Genomic DNA, 16,993 nt, shown 5'->3' with positions numbered 1-16,993 from the left:
TGAGAAACTATTTGTTCTGTAAACCTTCACCTAAAGTACAATTAAAAAAAAAAAAAATTCAGTTACTCGGTCACACTAGCCACATTTCAAATGCTCAGTAGCAACATGTGACTAGTGACTTCCATACTGAAGAGCTCCAGATACAGAACATTTCCATCAATGCCGAAAGTTCTAATGAGCAGCAGTGGAATAAAGTCCAAAAATGTACCCAACACATATATGGCTCACTGATTTTCAACAAAGGTACCAAAGCAATTCAATGGAGGAAAGTAAAGTCTTTTTATCATAAAATCTGATATCCATACAGGAGAAAATGAACCTGACCCCTACCTAATACCATATGGCAGAATTAATTAGAGATGGATGATATAAATGTAACAGCCAAAGCAATACAGCTTTTAGAAGAAAAAGTAGAAATATATGTTTACAACCTGGGGCAAGGCAAAGATTTCTCAGATAACAAAGAAAACAATACTGATAAAAGAAATAAATATAAATTACACTTATCAAGATTAAAAACTTCATTAAAAGACATCATTACAAAAAAAATACACAAACCAGACTAGAAGAAATATTCAAAAAACATATCTCTGACAAAGTACTTGTATCCAGAATATATAAACATCTACAACTCAACAATGAAAGACTACTAATTAAAAAAAAAAAAAAAAATGGCCAAAAGGTTTGAACATTTTACAAAGGAAGGTAAGTGAATATGCAATAAGCACATGAAAGTATACTCAACTTCACAAGTCATTAGGGAAATGTAAACTAACCACATACCAATACAAACCTACAAGAATGGCTGATATTAAAAAGACTGACGCCACCAAATACTGGTGAGGATGTAGAGAAACTGGAACATTTCTGGTGGGAGTATAAAGTGGTATCACATCTGTCAGTCTGTTGTACTGTGGTGGCTTGCATGTTGCTGTGATGTTGGAAGCTATGCCACCAGTATTTCAAATACCACAGGGTCACCCTTGGTGGACAGGTTTCAGCAGAGCTTCCAGACTAAGACAGACTAGGAAGAAGGAACTGGCAGTCTACTTCTGAAAAAACTCGTCAATGAAAACCTATTTCTGTTGCACATAGGGTCACTATGGTTTGGAACCGACTTGACAGCATCTGACAACAACATAAAGTAGTATAACCAATTTAGAAAAATCTGGCAGTTTCTTGTAAAACTAAACATATACCTACTGTTTAGACCGACAATTATACTTCTAGCAATTTATCCAAAAGAAATGAAAATATACGTCCACAAAAAGATGTGCGTGTGGATGTTCACAGCAGCTTTATTCCGAATAGAGAAAAACTAGAAGCCTCCTGACCATCAAGAGGAAGACAGAAAAATCGTGTTGTATTGTTATATTTGTACTAAGGAATACTACTCAGCAATAAAAAGGAATGAACCACTGATACATGCCACAATCTGAATAAACCACACACAGTGCAATGGACATACTGAATGACTGTTTATATGAAGTCCTAGAACAGGGAAAACTAATCTGTAACGACAGAAATGAGAAAAGTGGTTGTTTCAGGTAAGAGAGGATTGACTGAGAAGGGGTATAAGGGAACACTCTGAAAATAAGCCTAATTAGTATAGTTATTTACTGACCTCAAAAGAAAACTAGGAGCAAACAGTACTGACAAATTGTTACGGCATAATGCCAAAGTTAAAAATTGAATACTACAACTTTACATTATAAAACTGTAATAAAATTCTGACACATTTCTGATTTATTTTTGCATTCTATAAATTCACTCTACAGTGGAAATATTTACCATTGTCCTAACTAACATTCTACCAAAACATCTTATGTGCTCTTCTACTTTACAAGCAAGAACATACAATCAACTACAGGCTTATACCAGAATCCCAAGGAGTGAGATTATCAATTTTCAAATTTATTTTCACTGTGGATCTCATGACTTGCAAAGAGAAGGAAAAAAAGAACCAATGGAGAAATACATTTCCTTTAGACAAAAACACCAAGCATTTTCCCACAGAACAATGTTGCATTAGTGGTTGGTTCCAAGACCAGCCCAAATAAGCAAATTTAACCCATAACTATTACTATAGTTCTGTTCAACTTATACAGCCCTGGTGGTGCACTGATTAAGAGCTCGCCTGCTAACCACAAGGCCAACAGTTTGAATCCACCAGCTGCTCCCTGGAAACCCTATTGGGCAGTTCTACTCTGTCCTATAGGGTCACTATGAGTCACAATCAACTCAACAGCAACGGGTTTGGTTTTTTTGTTGTTTTGTTTTATTCAACTTTTAACTACTATTATAGTAGTATTACATACTAATACTATAGATGTATTGGAAGAAAGGCCTGGTGATCTACTTCCAAAAATAAGCCAATGAAAACCCTATGCTCTGATCTCCTTGTGCATGGATCACCATGAGTCCAATGGTCCGATCTCATTGTGCATGGGTCATCATGAGTCTGAGCCAACTCAACGTCAGCCAACAATAAATGTATTATATATCAAGTCGGCTTTTGGAACCTTAACTACATTATTTCTTTTTATCATTTTATCTTCAAAGCAATTCATAATTGAACTTACTGAAAGTAATCCATCTAAAAAATGAGAATGTTGATTTATAATGTATAGTAATATAAAGAGAAATGACTTTGGGATCTGAACTTTACATGCTATGTGATGCTGGACAAAAGATTAATTTCTTGAGCAAAGGTCCCTCATTTATAAAAACAGTTATAACACATATTTCACAGCATGTTAAGTACTATTTTCAAAAATAAACTGCAGAGCTTCCCATTTCATTTTGGAATCTACAAACTTAAGGGACCAAGAACAAATGGGAATATCAAATTTAAATGTCCCCAAGAAAACAAAAAATTTCACACACTGGACAAAAATAATGTAACTCCTAAAATCTTTTTGAGAGGATAATTTGGCAACATCGAAATTTATAAGGCACATGCTCTTGCCAGATATAGTTACCCAAATGCATACTGTTTCTTTGAGCAAAAACTTAGATATGATTACGTATGACTGCCCAACAATAGGGAATACATTGAGTAAATTATAGCATAATTGTACAATGGAATACCATGAAAGTATACTAAAATATCAACTAGATTTGGGTCTGCTGATAGAAATCTAAATGTAAAAAAAGGATACTATACAAACACTAGAAGAAAACACGGCATATCCTTCTACAACATGAGTGTAAAGAAAGTCTGTCTAACTATGACTCAAGATCCAGATGCAAACAAAAAATGGATAAATTTTGCTATCAAAAAAACCCCAAACAGTTAAAAGACAAATGATAAGACAGGACTCCTGCTGACCAATTCTGAGGCAATCTGAATGTACAACAAAATTTAAAAAACAACAGTAATGGATTATAAAGGTCTGTAAGTGGCGCAAACAGTTTGAGCTTGGCTGAGGTTTGAACCCACCCAGTGGCACCATGGAAGAAAAGGCCTGGCAATCTGCTATTAAGATTACAGCCAAGAAAGCCCTATGGAGCAGTTCTACTCTTTTAACACATGGGATTGCCGTGAGTTGGAATTAGCTCTAAAGCAACTAACAACAATGGATTATAACTCACTGAATAAAATAAGAACAATGAGTCCATCCTGATAATAGTTAGACATATGGATAGGGAAGAAGGGCGGACTCTTTCATGCAGTAGAATGCCAATGGATAACTGTGGAAAGAATAGTAGAATTTGAAAATCATCAATCCACAACTATCATAATAAAGATTGGTTCATGCAAGAATCATCAATGCACGATAATAATTCTGGAGGGGAATGTTTGATGAGGTACAGGATATTACTTATGTGGCCTAAAATAATTGGGGCCTCAGAAATTGCTTATTAGTTGCAAGAAGAGAAATAGTAACTAAACAATGGAGAAACCAAATAACATCTTGAATGAGTGATCAAAATTAGCATCATCAATGAAGCGCGTGTCAATAACAGGCTGATAGACTTTGTATGTCTCTGCATGTGATACCCTGAAAAGAACACAATGACAGCTATGGTTAGGGATTTATAATCTGGATCTAATCATGAAGAAACACCAGATAATCTCAAGATGAGGAATACTCTATAAAATAACTTCCTTGAATTTCTAAAAAATGTCAATGTCATGAAAGACAAAGGAAGTCCATGGAACTGTTCCATAAAAGATTAAAAGACATGAGAATTAAATGAAATACAATATTCTAAGCTGGATTCTACACTGGAAGGAAAAATAAATATAATGAAAGACATTATTGAGATAATTGCTGATACTGTAGAGAACAGAATTATATCAAGGTTACATTCCTCAGTTTGATCAGCCAGCGCAGTGTTTGGACTCCACTAATGTCATGGCATTTTGGGAGAAGCTGATGTTCTGCCAGACCCTGGTGCTGAAGATGCAGTCAGGGCAATTCCCTGGCCCCTTCCTTCCTACCGTCTTCCCGCCTTTTCCCTCCCTCTTCTGGTAGGATGAGGCAAGCAGGCCTGGGCAAACGAGTACCTCCTGGAAATTATGAGAATTATGGCTATGCTGATAGTGGATACAATGCCTGCGAAGAAGAAAACGACTCACTGAAAGTCTGAGAAGCAAAGTAACTGCTATAAAATTTCTTTCCACTGAAATACGCCATGAAGTTAAACATCAAAATAAATTATCAGCTGAAATGGATTCACAATTTGACTCTACAACCGGATTTCCAGGTAAAACTATGGGGAAACTGAAGATTTTATCCAGAGCAAGCCAAACCAACCTGTTCTGCTATATGATGCTGTTTTCATTCTTTGTCTTTTTTGTCATTTACTGGATTATTAAACTCAGGTGATAGTAAAAAAAAAAAAAAAAAAAAAATTCTTCAATTTGATAACTGCACTGTTTATAAGAAAATGCTGTTCTTAGGAAATAAACTGTATTATTAAGCAGTAAAAAGGCATGATGTGTGAAAACTAATCTCTTAAACAGTTTAAAACATGACTGTGTGTCCATGTGGTTTTATTATACACACATTGGGTGCGAAGAAAATGATAAAGCAAATGTAGCAAAATATTAAAAATTGGTGAATTTAGGTAACAGGTATATGAGCTATCTCTGTATAATTCTTACAACTTTCCTGTAATTATAAAATTATTTCAAATTAATAAGTGAAAAAAAAAAAAAGACACACAGACATTGAAATTTCTAGAAGGATACACCCAAACAAAGATAGCAATCAATGAGTAAGGGAAGGAGACTCTCTACAAAGATCCTTTAAAATATAACAGCTACCTCAGAATAACAGTCCACCCAGTTGTTCTCTTTAAATACGTAGCCTCAGAGCCAGAGTTTCCTAACCTGGGATCCATGGACCCAACGGGTCTGTGGACAGAATTCACTCAGTCCATGAATCGGATGGGGAAAAAAAACTACATTTAAATTTTCATTAACATTTAACTGATATTTTTTCAACCATGAATGTAGGCAACAAACAATAACAGTTTTAGAAGGACCTGTAACTTTATCACCAATAAAAACCATATATATTTTCTTTTCACATTACAGTTGTTGAGTTTCTCAAAATAAAGTATGTACTATTCAGTATTTTCATATAATCACAATTGTTAAATTTTATTTAATGCGACATATAATAGAAAGCACATATATTACATCACAAACCTGCTTTTTAAGTATTTTGACACCTGTATTTCAAAATAATTGGTTTACTTATAATCCTATGCATTTCATTTTATTCACTTAAAGATGTCATTCTGAAAACGGATCTGCGAACAACAGGCTGCCCAAGGGTCCATGGCACAAAAAAGTTAAGCACCTCTGCTCTAAGCCACAGATCCTTCATTTATTTGTATGTCATAATGAGGAAAATTAAAAGCTTGCAGGTTTTTGCCCTGCCACAAAGCAAGGTATAAAAAGATAGACATCATTGATAATGAATGTTTAATCTAACCTCATTATTTAGTTTCTAAATAATTTCCACTAAGTAGTATAGCAAAAATTATTCAAAATATTAACTTGCAACTTTATATGGACAAAGTACCCACTAAGGAATAAAACACCCAGACATAGAGGCAGACAGCTATAAAAATGAATCGGGACCATGAAATGTCTTACAGAAAAACTCAAAACATTTACCGCTTAAGCAAACTGGTTAAAAACAAGTACTATTTACCATCTCTCTTTCGGAAAATTTTTTAAAATTTCTTTAATGATTGGCTGGTAGCAGGCATCCCTCTCTGCTTTCCCAGTTTCACTCCAGTCTCTCACAAACTGTTTCAGTGTGGATTTTAACTTATCCATGTCAAATGTAGATGCAGGCATAATCTTTCCATTCCCCTGTTTAAAAAACAGAAACCAATCAGCTTCTGAGAAAGCAACCCATCTTGAATATGGTTAGACATGCTACTAAAGGGCTAAATAGGTGGTTTAGCAGGCATATCATTAGCCTCTCACCTCAACCAGGATTCAGTGCAGCTTGAGATCGTAAATGAAAAGAGTTTGGTGGTCTCACCTCAATCTTTAATAGATTAAGGTCCATTAATCATAAAACCACCATATAATTAAGCAGTCTGTACTCAGGAGAGGACCAGAACTGAGCTGCTATGGAGACCGAACATCCTCTCTCTCTAAGAGAGGGAAGAAAGTCCCTCCAGGTCATTGATTGGGCAGCATGGAGAGGCTAACATGGAGTGGCCCAACTGTATCTATCCTGTGGATACAAAAAGAGGACTTCAGTTCCAATTACTGCCAGCCCCTTGAGATTTATAAGTGAAATTAATTTCTTAAAGTAAAAGATGAGTATCAGTAGATACAAGATACTGAAAAAATGTTTAGCAAGGGAAATTAATTTTACAGAGCTAGTAAAGTTGTTTAAACATTTTACTCACTAACCCTATATGCCAGAATAGTCAGAACACTATTGAAGTGTATCAAAATGCAAACAATTCATAATATTAAAAAAAATCAGTGTACAAATCTAGTTTCTGGCATCTTGTTCTATTAAATATTAAGCCTAATCAAGTGACCGAGCATCTCAGTGAAAACACTCTGTAAATTATATTTGCGAAACTGTAAAAATGAAATCCAGAAGGAAAAACTCAAGACCTCAAAATACAAAGGTTAAACCCAAAATGAAAGCAAACAAAACAAACTTTCACATACATCTTCTCCATATTCTTTATTTTCAAACATATGTATGCAATCATTCACAATGGTCAGCAGTATTTCTTGATTATGATCAATGCACTTCCGGATCTTGTCCAAGTGAAGAAGAAACTGAGGAAGTAGTTTCTGTTGATTAGCTGGAAGTGATCGGAACTGTCTTTCTGTTCGATGCACTCGCTCATGCATACTGGTGCTAGAACATAAAAGGTATTTTTTAAATTGGCAAAAGAATTCTCACCAGAGGCCCATCTTATTTTAAGGCTTACTTTCTGACAATTATTCCCTGATAATGTTGGCTACTGTTCTGTCATTAACAACCTTCTACCTAAGTGGATTTCAATTTAGAAAGTTTTATGTGTTTTTACTTTATTATAATTTTTTCCTTAAGCAACCAAATAAGTGACGAATGGCTTATGACTAATAAAAGTGAACTTCTACACCAATTAAAGGGGGAAAAAAGGAAACATAAAGAGGGTTAATGTGCAATTCATTTATTTCTATTTCAATTTTCAAAGAAAATTATCAGCAAAACTAGTTGAATACTTTAGATTTCTCCACCAGTAAGTTGTAGAATGCTACTTTGAAACTAAAGAATATACACAAAGTATATTTTAGTTAACTACTAAAAGCCACCCGTGTTGAATTTTTTAAAAATATCATAAAAGATCTTATGTACTGCAAAAGTAGTAAGCAACTGAAGAACTGAAACTCTATACAGTTTTACATGTAAGATTCATAATTAGCATTCTGAAAGTTTCTAGATAACTTTAAAGGCAACTTTGGGAACTACTTATTTATAAGACCAGAAAAGAGAAGACCATTTTAAAAAGTTAAATACATGCTCACAATGAAATGCAGTTTTACATAAATCGGATGGGTAAAACTTAAAAGCCTGACAATATAAAACGCTGGTGAACATGTGGAATAATTAGAACATTATACACACTGATGGACGGTGCATAAATTAGTACACCACTGTGGAAAATAATTTAGCATTATCACGTGCCCTATGACCTAGCAATTATACTTCTAGGCAGACATACACTCTTAAGAAACTCTTGCACATGGGCACCAAAAAACTTAAACAATATTCAACAAAACAATGAAATAAGAAACAAAAAATCTGGAGACAACCCAGAGGTTCATCACAAGTAGACTGCAGGAAGAAATTGTTTAGTTATACAACAGAATACAGTGAAATGAGTAACTCAGTTACAGTAACATGGCTAAACTTCAAAAATGTAATATATTTGTCGAAAAAAGCAAGCTGCATAAGAATACATAATATACAATTCCATTTTATATAAAATTAAACAAGATATCATTTTAGGGATTGAACATAAGTGGAAAAACTAAAAGGAAATTAAGAAACGAAAAGTCAAGACTTTCTGAAGGAAAAGAGACAGGATAATTTTCTTTTTTTAAACTGAGTGGTAGATTCACGGGTGTTCACTGCATCACTTTTACATTACACACACACATATGCAAATCCATGTGTATTTCTTTTAAATATTCTTTTGCATTTATTCAATGTTTAAGGAAAATAAAATGTACTGTTTTCATTTAGGTGCCAGAATCTCTCTATACATCCAAATAATTCTTTTTTACTTTCTTGTGCTAAATTACTCTCTAATTTCTGAACAGTAATGTTTAAAGAAGTCCAGAAGAAGCCCTTAACAAAATTTAAGCAGAAACCTGGCATGTATTTAGAAGCTTCTGTATTTTTTTTTTTTTGGAGGGTGGGTGCCGTGTAGATAATGTGAAGGGATCAAGTCAGCAGTGGCTGCAATGATTTTCTATTTTTTTCCCTGGAGACAGTATAGAAGTGAGCTTTGAAGTCAAACAGATGTGGGTTGAAATCCAAGTTATGCCAGCTATTTGCTAAGTGACCCTGGGCAAATTACTTCCTTTGTCTGGGCTCCAACTGTCTCATCTACAAAATCAAGACAATAAATAACAACAAAAATTATGAGGAGGATCATAGCAGCTACCATTCATTGAAGTTTAATAAATCTAGACACTAAACCATGTCACTTAATATGGATTACTCTGGAACATCTCCTTAAAATGCTATGAGGCAGGTAACAATATGCTCCTCTGCCTACCTAATAGGGTTTCATTGAAAACTGAACAAAATAATGCAAGTACAACACTTAGCCCAGTGCCTGAAAACATAACTGCTCAAAAAATAGTAAGCATATCTAATTTATATAACTAATATGTTCACAGCAAAAACATTAAAATTACAGCAAAGTAAAAGGACTCAGGGAAAAAAGCCTCTTACAGAGGCTAACCAAAAGTTCGGCAGTTTATACCCACCAGGTGCTCCTTGGAAACTCTATGGGGCAATTCTACTCAGTCCTATAGGGTCGCTATGACTCGACTCGACAGCAACGGGTCTGGTTTTTTGGTTTTTCTTATAGAGGCAGCCACTTCTAACCTTTTTGGCATATTTATCTCTTGTCTGTTGTTGAAGATAAAGTCATCTATTCAAAATGTGGTACACAGAACAGATCACTTGGAAGTGGTTAGAAATGCAGAATCTCAGGTCCCACCCACGACCCACTGAATCAGAATCTGCCTTTTAATAAGATTCTCAGGTGATGCGTAAACACATTAAAGTTTGAGAAGTACTTGTAATTCTTCATCCTTATCATAAGCATCTTCCTAGGTCAGAAAAAAGTTCTCCAACATAATGTAATGACTATAATGGCTGTTCATCATTCCATTTTATGCAGCCAAAATTTACTTAGCTATTTCCCAACTCCTGGTCATTTAGATGCGAGAGACCTGGGTTCAATCACCTGATGTGCAGCCACCACTCCTCTCTCAGTAGAGGCTTGTGTGTTGCTGAACAGGTTTCTGTGGAGCTTGCAGACTAAGACAGACTAGGAAGAAAGTCCTTGCAATCTACTTGTGAAAAATCAGCCAATGAAAACTCTATGGATCACAATGGTCTGATCTGCAACTGATTATGGGGATGGCACAGGACCAGGCAGCGTTTTGGTCTGTTGTACATGGGGTTGCCATGAGTCTGGGGCTGCCTCTATGGCAGCTAGTAACAAGAAGTTAGGCAGCAGAGCTGCAGCAGTTTACAATTCATTGTCAACAGGTTACATAGTCTCATTCCCAGTATTCTTGGGTACCGATGCCCTACAACAGCCTGCCCACACCTCAAAACTCATCATATCTAAACAAAACACATACCTCACTCAAAATCTTGCCACTTCACCTATATTACTCTTATTGATGAATCGAGTACCATACATCTACCCAAGTCAGAAACCAAAGTCATCCTAAAATGCCTCTTCTCTCAGTACCCATAATCAGGAAGCCCAGATCCTTTGATGCTACTTCATAAAACTATCTGCAAATTACCTCATCCCTGCTGCTTTACCTCACACCCTCATTATGATTCCCAAAGACTACCTAGAAATGTTATTCCCAGCCTAGAAATAATGGTTAGGTGAGACTTTAAAAATTGAAATTCACAGATGAGGAGATAGGCATATAACAAGGTGAGCAACTTGCCTAAGGTTACACAGCCAAATTGTGGTGAGTCTGGCCTGAAAACCAGAATTGTACACATAAATTTTACCCTGCATTAATAAAACCCCACCACCACTGCCACTATCAGGTGAATTCTTCTAAAATACATGACACATCTACGTCACTATTGAATCTCCATACCTCAGCATATGGAAAAAGCAATCAATAAATTTACAGTTATGCTTCCAAGGTGCCACTTTGGTTTCTTCGTAGACACTGTTTATTTCCACAGTTGCAGCGTTGCTGAGGAGACTTGGGTTGGTTGGAGGCGCATACACAAATGTGCTTTCAATTCCTAGTACAGAAGTTAAGTAACTACAAAGAGCAGGCTGAGATGCAGCATAGCCTTTATCCCTTGCTTACCTAATGTGTGCAAAGCTGCCCTTAACATACATCAACAGTGACATTCTTAAAGTGGATAGCGGTCTTACCAAAGTTGAGAAAATAGTCCAATCCTTACCATACCATTATAATTGGGACTAACTTCACTGTTCTGGCAATACTTACACTATCAATGTGCTTTAAGGCAGGGGTTGGCAAACTATATGGCCCAATGGCTACCTGGCCTGTTTCTGCTAAACAGATTTTTACCAGAACACAGCCACATCCATTTGTTTACATACTGTCTATGGTTGCTCTCTCTCTACAATGGCAGAGCTAAACAGCTGTAACAGAAACCACCAGATCCTCAGAGCCTTAAATATTTATTATCTGGCCCTTTAAAGAAACACCTTGCTGAACCTTGCTTTTAAATCAATGTTTTACAAACATTCTGTATCAGAAGTAACTCAGCATCAGGCGGCCACATCCTCAGGGGGCTGCAGGAAGAAAGCAGAATCACTGGACATATTTCCTCAAAGGTATCTCCACCTCCAGCTCACCAGAATCCAAAAAAGCTGGTCTTGGCCCCAACTCTGAGAAAGTCGCCTTTGACTAAGACTGACACTGTGTGTGAGTCTGACCATGGCCCATTCCTCTACACCAGTTAAACTAGTTTAAGAATTCCAAAGAGAAAAACATACTTTATCAGAAATAAAGCCTGTCTCAACACAATTTAAATATTTATTAAATATATCAGTACTAGCTGCCATCAAGTCGATTCTAATTCAAAGCAACCCCATGTGTGTTAGAGTAGAACTGTACTCCACAGGATTTTTCGGAAGTAGGTCGCCAGGCCTTCCTTTCTTTCAAGGTACCTCTCAGTGGACTAGAACCTCCAACCTTTCAGTTAGCATGTTAACTGTGTGCACCACCCAGGGACTCCTATTTATTAAATATCCAAGGTTAAATTTGTCTTACTAGTATCACTGCTTATTACTACAGGGTAAAATTTATGTGTATAATTTTCTGAATTTCAGGCCAGACTCTCACCACAATTTGGTTGTGTAACCCTAAACACGCTGCTCATCTTTTTATATGCCTATCTGCTCACCTGTGAAAATTAGTTTTAAAGTTCAATTTTTAAAATCTCACCTAACCATTATTCTAAAGGTGGGATGTTTCTGACAAGACATTGGCTACTTCAACTGTAGTATTTTCTGCATGCCTAGGTAACTCTTCATTCATAACAAGAGTGGTCTTTTAAAGCTAACAACATTTTTATTATTCACTACAATGCTACAACCAGATTTATCTTCATTAGAATATGTCATCTCAGCAAAATCTGTAGGAAGCACAAAATTAAGCCACTGGCAAGAAAAAACATTAGCCAGAAGACATTTTTGCCCTTTGATTTTTTTAATCTAAAATCTCCTACACAGTGATCAAAAAGACATTTTGCCATAAATCCAAACCCTCTAAAATTTGAAAGTACTTGGTAAGCATCAAGAACAGGACTCTCCATCAGACGATGATGAAAAGGCTCTGGATCTCCACTGTCCAATACAGCAGACTCTAGCCACACGTGGCTACTGAGCACTTGAAATGCAGCTAATGAGACTGAGGAACTGAATTTTAAATTGTATTTAATTTTAATTAATTTAAACTTAAATTTAGCCAGATGTGACTAATGGGTATGGAATTGGACAGTGCAGGTCTAGGAGACCATAAAATGTTGGAATATTAACAATCCAGTGTGCTTCTCGCTAAACAATGCTTTCCATTCACCTAGTTCTTTAAGCGACATTTTAAAAGCCTATTTTTAACCGTATAGTATTTTCAGTCCAAAGGGGCTCTGATGGCACAGTGGTTAAGCACTTTGCTGCTAACCAAAAGGTCGGCAGTTCGAACCCACTAGCTGCTCCATGGGAGAAAGACATGGCAGTCTGCTTCCCTAAAGATTTCAGCCTTAGAAACTCTCTGGGCCAGTTTTACTCCATCCTGTAGGGTCGCTATGAGTCAGAATCAACTCAAAGGCAATGGGTTTATTTTCAGTTCATGAATTTGAAGTGTTTCATTTAGAGAGTACACGCAAAAAAAAAAAAGTTTTTTTAAAAATAAAACTTTCTTTGATCCTACATTAAACTTGGAAAGGAGAGGGATGAGAGTAAATATAAGAAACAGTATCACAACCACCAGAATATGCACACAGACGCCCTTTTCTATACAGCCAACTCAAAGGCTTGATCAAGGCTCATCTGATACCTAATCAGACACTAAATTTAAATTGGTGCTAATATATTAAAACCAGGTACAAGTATTACACACATTCAACCAAATGAGTCTACTATATTTCTAATGCATTTCCCAATATTCTTTCTCAAAATTTCAACAGTAAAATGTACCAGGTTTTTCCACACCTACCACTTTTAGCTATCTGATGTTCAGCTGCTTCCCCTCATTGCATGGTTCTTCCAAGTACAATTCTTGAGTCAAATTCAATTCTCTGGATGTCTGCCTTCCTCCCTTAGATTTCAAATCTGGATTAATAAAATCCTCCAACTACTATTTACCTTTTGGGCTCCTTAAGTAATGGTCCTTCTGCCTGGGTTTACTTAGTAAATTATTTTGTAAATATCTATGAACCTCAAACATTTATGTCGCAGATGTGTTATAGAATAGAAATGCTCCATATGGTTTTCTTGGCTGTAATCGTCACAGAAGCAGATTGCCAGGCCTTTCTTCTGGGGCTCAAACTGCCAACTTTTAGGTTAGTAGTGCAAACCGTTTGTTCCACCCAAGGACCTTTAATCAGATTCTAAATAACTTTATGAAACATGTTTCAAATTCAGAATAACACACTAGTTTACCCAGCAATTAAAAACTGACAGATTATTCGAGGACAGATGTATTTCTTTGCTACTTCTTTTGTTAAAAATAGAACATCAACAACTATGCCAGGCACTAGTGCGGTAAAAATGAGGCTCATGCTCTGCCCTTGAGGAGGTCACAGACAAGCAAGAGATTTATATACATAAACTACAAGACAAAGATGAACAAACAAAGTCTGCATACAGTATAGCAGAAGCTCAACTAAGAAAACAGTTTTGCCTGCAAAACTGTCGGTCTGATTCCAATTGTAGACGCAGAACATAGCCGTCTGTAGACTCACATATCTCTTACATGAATAAGTGTTATCTTCATCTGAAACCCAGCTGAGTTAAGTCTCGTTTGGATCTTGGAATTATGAATTTGTGATTAAGCTATTCTAACATCTACAAGAAATCCACTATTCACTATCTAGAAGTGGAAGGAAGCTGAATTATCAGTGAGGAACAGAGAGTATACATAAAGGTCATATCACCGTGCACAGCCCACAGTCACCATTCAATACGTATTTGCAGAATACAAGAACATTAAAGACTGCTCATACGTGCCTCCTCTCCAGCATTTCCCTCATTAATAATCAGCAAACTTCAGAACTTCTGGACCACCTGTCCCCTTAAATTCACCCACCAGTTAAAAACATTGAGCAGCAGCAATCAATCGCTCACCACAAACGTGCATGAGCCAAGCGAGGCAGGGTGGAAATCTTATGCTGCTCCCAAGAGTCGGTAACAGTTAGGGAAATGTGTTCTATGGCATCCCACGTGTGGGTGAACTTGGGCTCTCCGTATGTTCAGTTTGGAGGGCATCGACAAGACATACAAATCATGCCCAACACTGGACGACTTTACCACCATCGTCTTCTATCTGAAATTGCTACAGTCATCCCCACCGGCCTCAAAGCCAAACCTTTAACGCAGATGGAAGACAAGAGAGCTAACATGATCCTGAGGTCAGAAGACACACGGCTGAGCAGAAGACAGCACGGCAGAAACGCGGGTGTGCAGGACCGGGAGGGGCTGGGGTGGTGCAAGGTGACTCCGGGGCCCCGAGGTCAGCTCAGGCGACCCGGTCGGGCGCCCCTGGGGGCGTAGCGGCCGGAGGACGAGCGCGGCAAGCACGACCGATCCGGCGGGTCCGCCACAACCAGCGGGCACCCTGACGGGTTGGGCTGGGGTCCACCACAGGCTCCTTACCCATAGTAGCGGAAGGCATTAATGATCTTCCAGAAGTGCTCGCGCTCGAGCCGCTCCTCCTCCTCCTCTGTGCTGCGCGCGGCCGCCGCGGAAACCGCCGCGGCCGAGCCCAAACGCCCGGCGGAGAACTGCACTTCCACTTCCTCACTCCCACCGTCAACACCGCAGCCGCCTACCCCGGAGCCCTCTGGCAGCTGCGAGGCGGGCGGCGGAGGGCGCCGCCGTCGTTGCATCGCCGCCGAGGCCCTAAGCCTGGCTCGCTTGTGTCTCGTGGCGACTGAAAGCGTCGTGGCGGCTGCTCGGCCTTCCTCTAGACGGCGCCCGCCACGAACATACCCCAAACTCGCGGCGCGCTCCGCCCCCGCCGCCCTCAGGCCTCCATCCACGCCGAGATCCGCCAGGTCTTCAGAGATCCCCTAACACAAGCGCGTGCGCGGGTACGACTAAGGGCCACGGCCGCCTGCGCTCATTTGCTGGCGGGCTTCGGCGGCGTCCGCGCGTGACGTCACGACGGTGCGTCCTGAGGACGGGGCTAGGGGCCAGGTAGGAGGAGCGCGGGAGGAGATCCCTGGGGGGTGGGGCTGCCACGGCTGGTACCTACGAGTGGTCGTGTGGGTGATGGTGAAGTGCCTGCAAAGCTAAATTGTGGAACAGGCAACTAAACCTAGGTTTAAGGCATTAGCAAAGCAGAAGAAAGAAAAAGTTCAATTTTGATGAACTAATTGGAATTTGAATTACGAAAATCTAGAAGGCAGGCTTTAGATTCACCATAAATTTAAGTTTTAATTAATTTCCTAAATGAATTTTTATTTTTAATCACATAAGGGCGGGGCACCGTAAGTTTCTGTGTTTAAGGGCCTGCGAAGGTCCTAATCCCGCCCTGACTGGTGATGGTAGAAGATGAAGAAAATAGAGGGATATAACTCTATTCCCTACCTGTGCCTTAGAAGACCATCAAAATGCCAGGAGCGTTAATACTCTCAGCTTTGGCCCAGGGATACCCATTAGCATCTAATGGTGGCCTTCAGCAATGCTGGACTTAACCCCCTCCTTTTCGTCACCTACATTCACTCACTTTTTGCCGCATTTTTCTCTGGTCTGAGGGCTAAAAGGGCTGCCCTGCCTACATCTGTTATTGATAGGAAATAATCCATTCAGCTCAATTTAATCTGCCAGTCAGGGAGTCGTTAGGCCCTGGAAGAATCTCATCACCTAGCAAATCAATCTTACAAAATAATGGTAAAAATAAGGGAAAGATTGTTATATTTAGAACAATTAGATATGTGCAGGTACCATAGATTCTGTTAGAAGGATATAATCACACTGAAAATGAAATGGCTACATATTTTCATGATTGAAATTAAAAAAGAAAACAGTAGACAGTTGCTGTCAGAGTCAATTCTGACTCATGGCAACCCATGTGTGTCAAGATAGAACCGTGCTCCATAGGGTTTTCAATGGCTGATTTTTCAAAAGTAGATTGCCAGGCCTTTCTTCTGAGGCACCTCTGGATGGACTTCAACACTAGCAGCAGAGCATATTATCCGTTTATCTGTTTGCATCACCCGGTTGCCAACTGAAATAAAAGCAATGCTAAAGTAAATACTGTAGTTATTAATACTTACATTAAAAATATTTTTCTAAAATTTCAAAGTCTATTTTTTTAAATACATGGTTCAAAAGGAAAATGCAGAGAGTCGCACATGTGAAAAGTTTCTTTACCCCTCCCGCTAGACACTCATGGTCCTAGGCTGGGTTCTCTAGAGAAACAAAACCAGTAAAGCATATAAATGTATACAGAGAGATTTATATCAAGTAAATGGCTCAAGCGGGTGTAGAAGCTGAAACATCCCAAGTCTGTGGGTCAGGCTGGAGACTT

At 38.3% G+C, this 16,993-nt stretch overlaps 1 protein-coding gene and 1 pseudogene across 1 annotated transcript in view; one reads left to right on the top strand and one right to left on the bottom strand.

The window, feature by feature from the left end:
* The window catches only part of CARNMT1 (carnosine N-methyltransferase 1), a 46,464-nt gene extending 30,937 nt beyond the window's left edge, over positions 1-15,527 (bottom strand). Inside the window, exons 1-3 of the mRNA XM_004383288.2 lie at positions 15,115-15,527; positions 7,163-7,358; positions 6,174-6,337 (exon numbers count right to left, since the gene is read on the bottom strand). Coding sequence (XP_004383345.1) covers positions 6,174-6,337; positions 7,163-7,358; positions 15,115-15,347 — 593 coding nt within the window. The 5' untranslated portion in view covers positions 15,348-15,527. The remainder of the gene's footprint in view (positions 1-6,173; positions 6,338-7,162; positions 7,359-15,114) is intronic.
* Positions 3,533-6,173, top strand: LOC111821809 (BET1 homolog pseudogene; annotated as a pseudogene).
* Positions 15,528-16,993: the final 1,466 nt, after the last annotated feature.

This window comes from Trichechus manatus, unplaced genomic scaffold, assembly GCF_000243295.1.
Source record: "Trichechus manatus latirostris isolate Lorelei unplaced genomic scaffold, TriManLat1.0 scaffold00107, whole genome shotgun sequence".
NCBI classification, from domain to species: domain Eukaryota; kingdom Metazoa; phylum Chordata; class Mammalia; order Sirenia; family Trichechidae; genus Trichechus; species Trichechus manatus.
The sequence above is the reverse complement of the archived record's forward strand: the minus strand, read 5'-3'. Positions and strand labels throughout refer to the sequence as shown.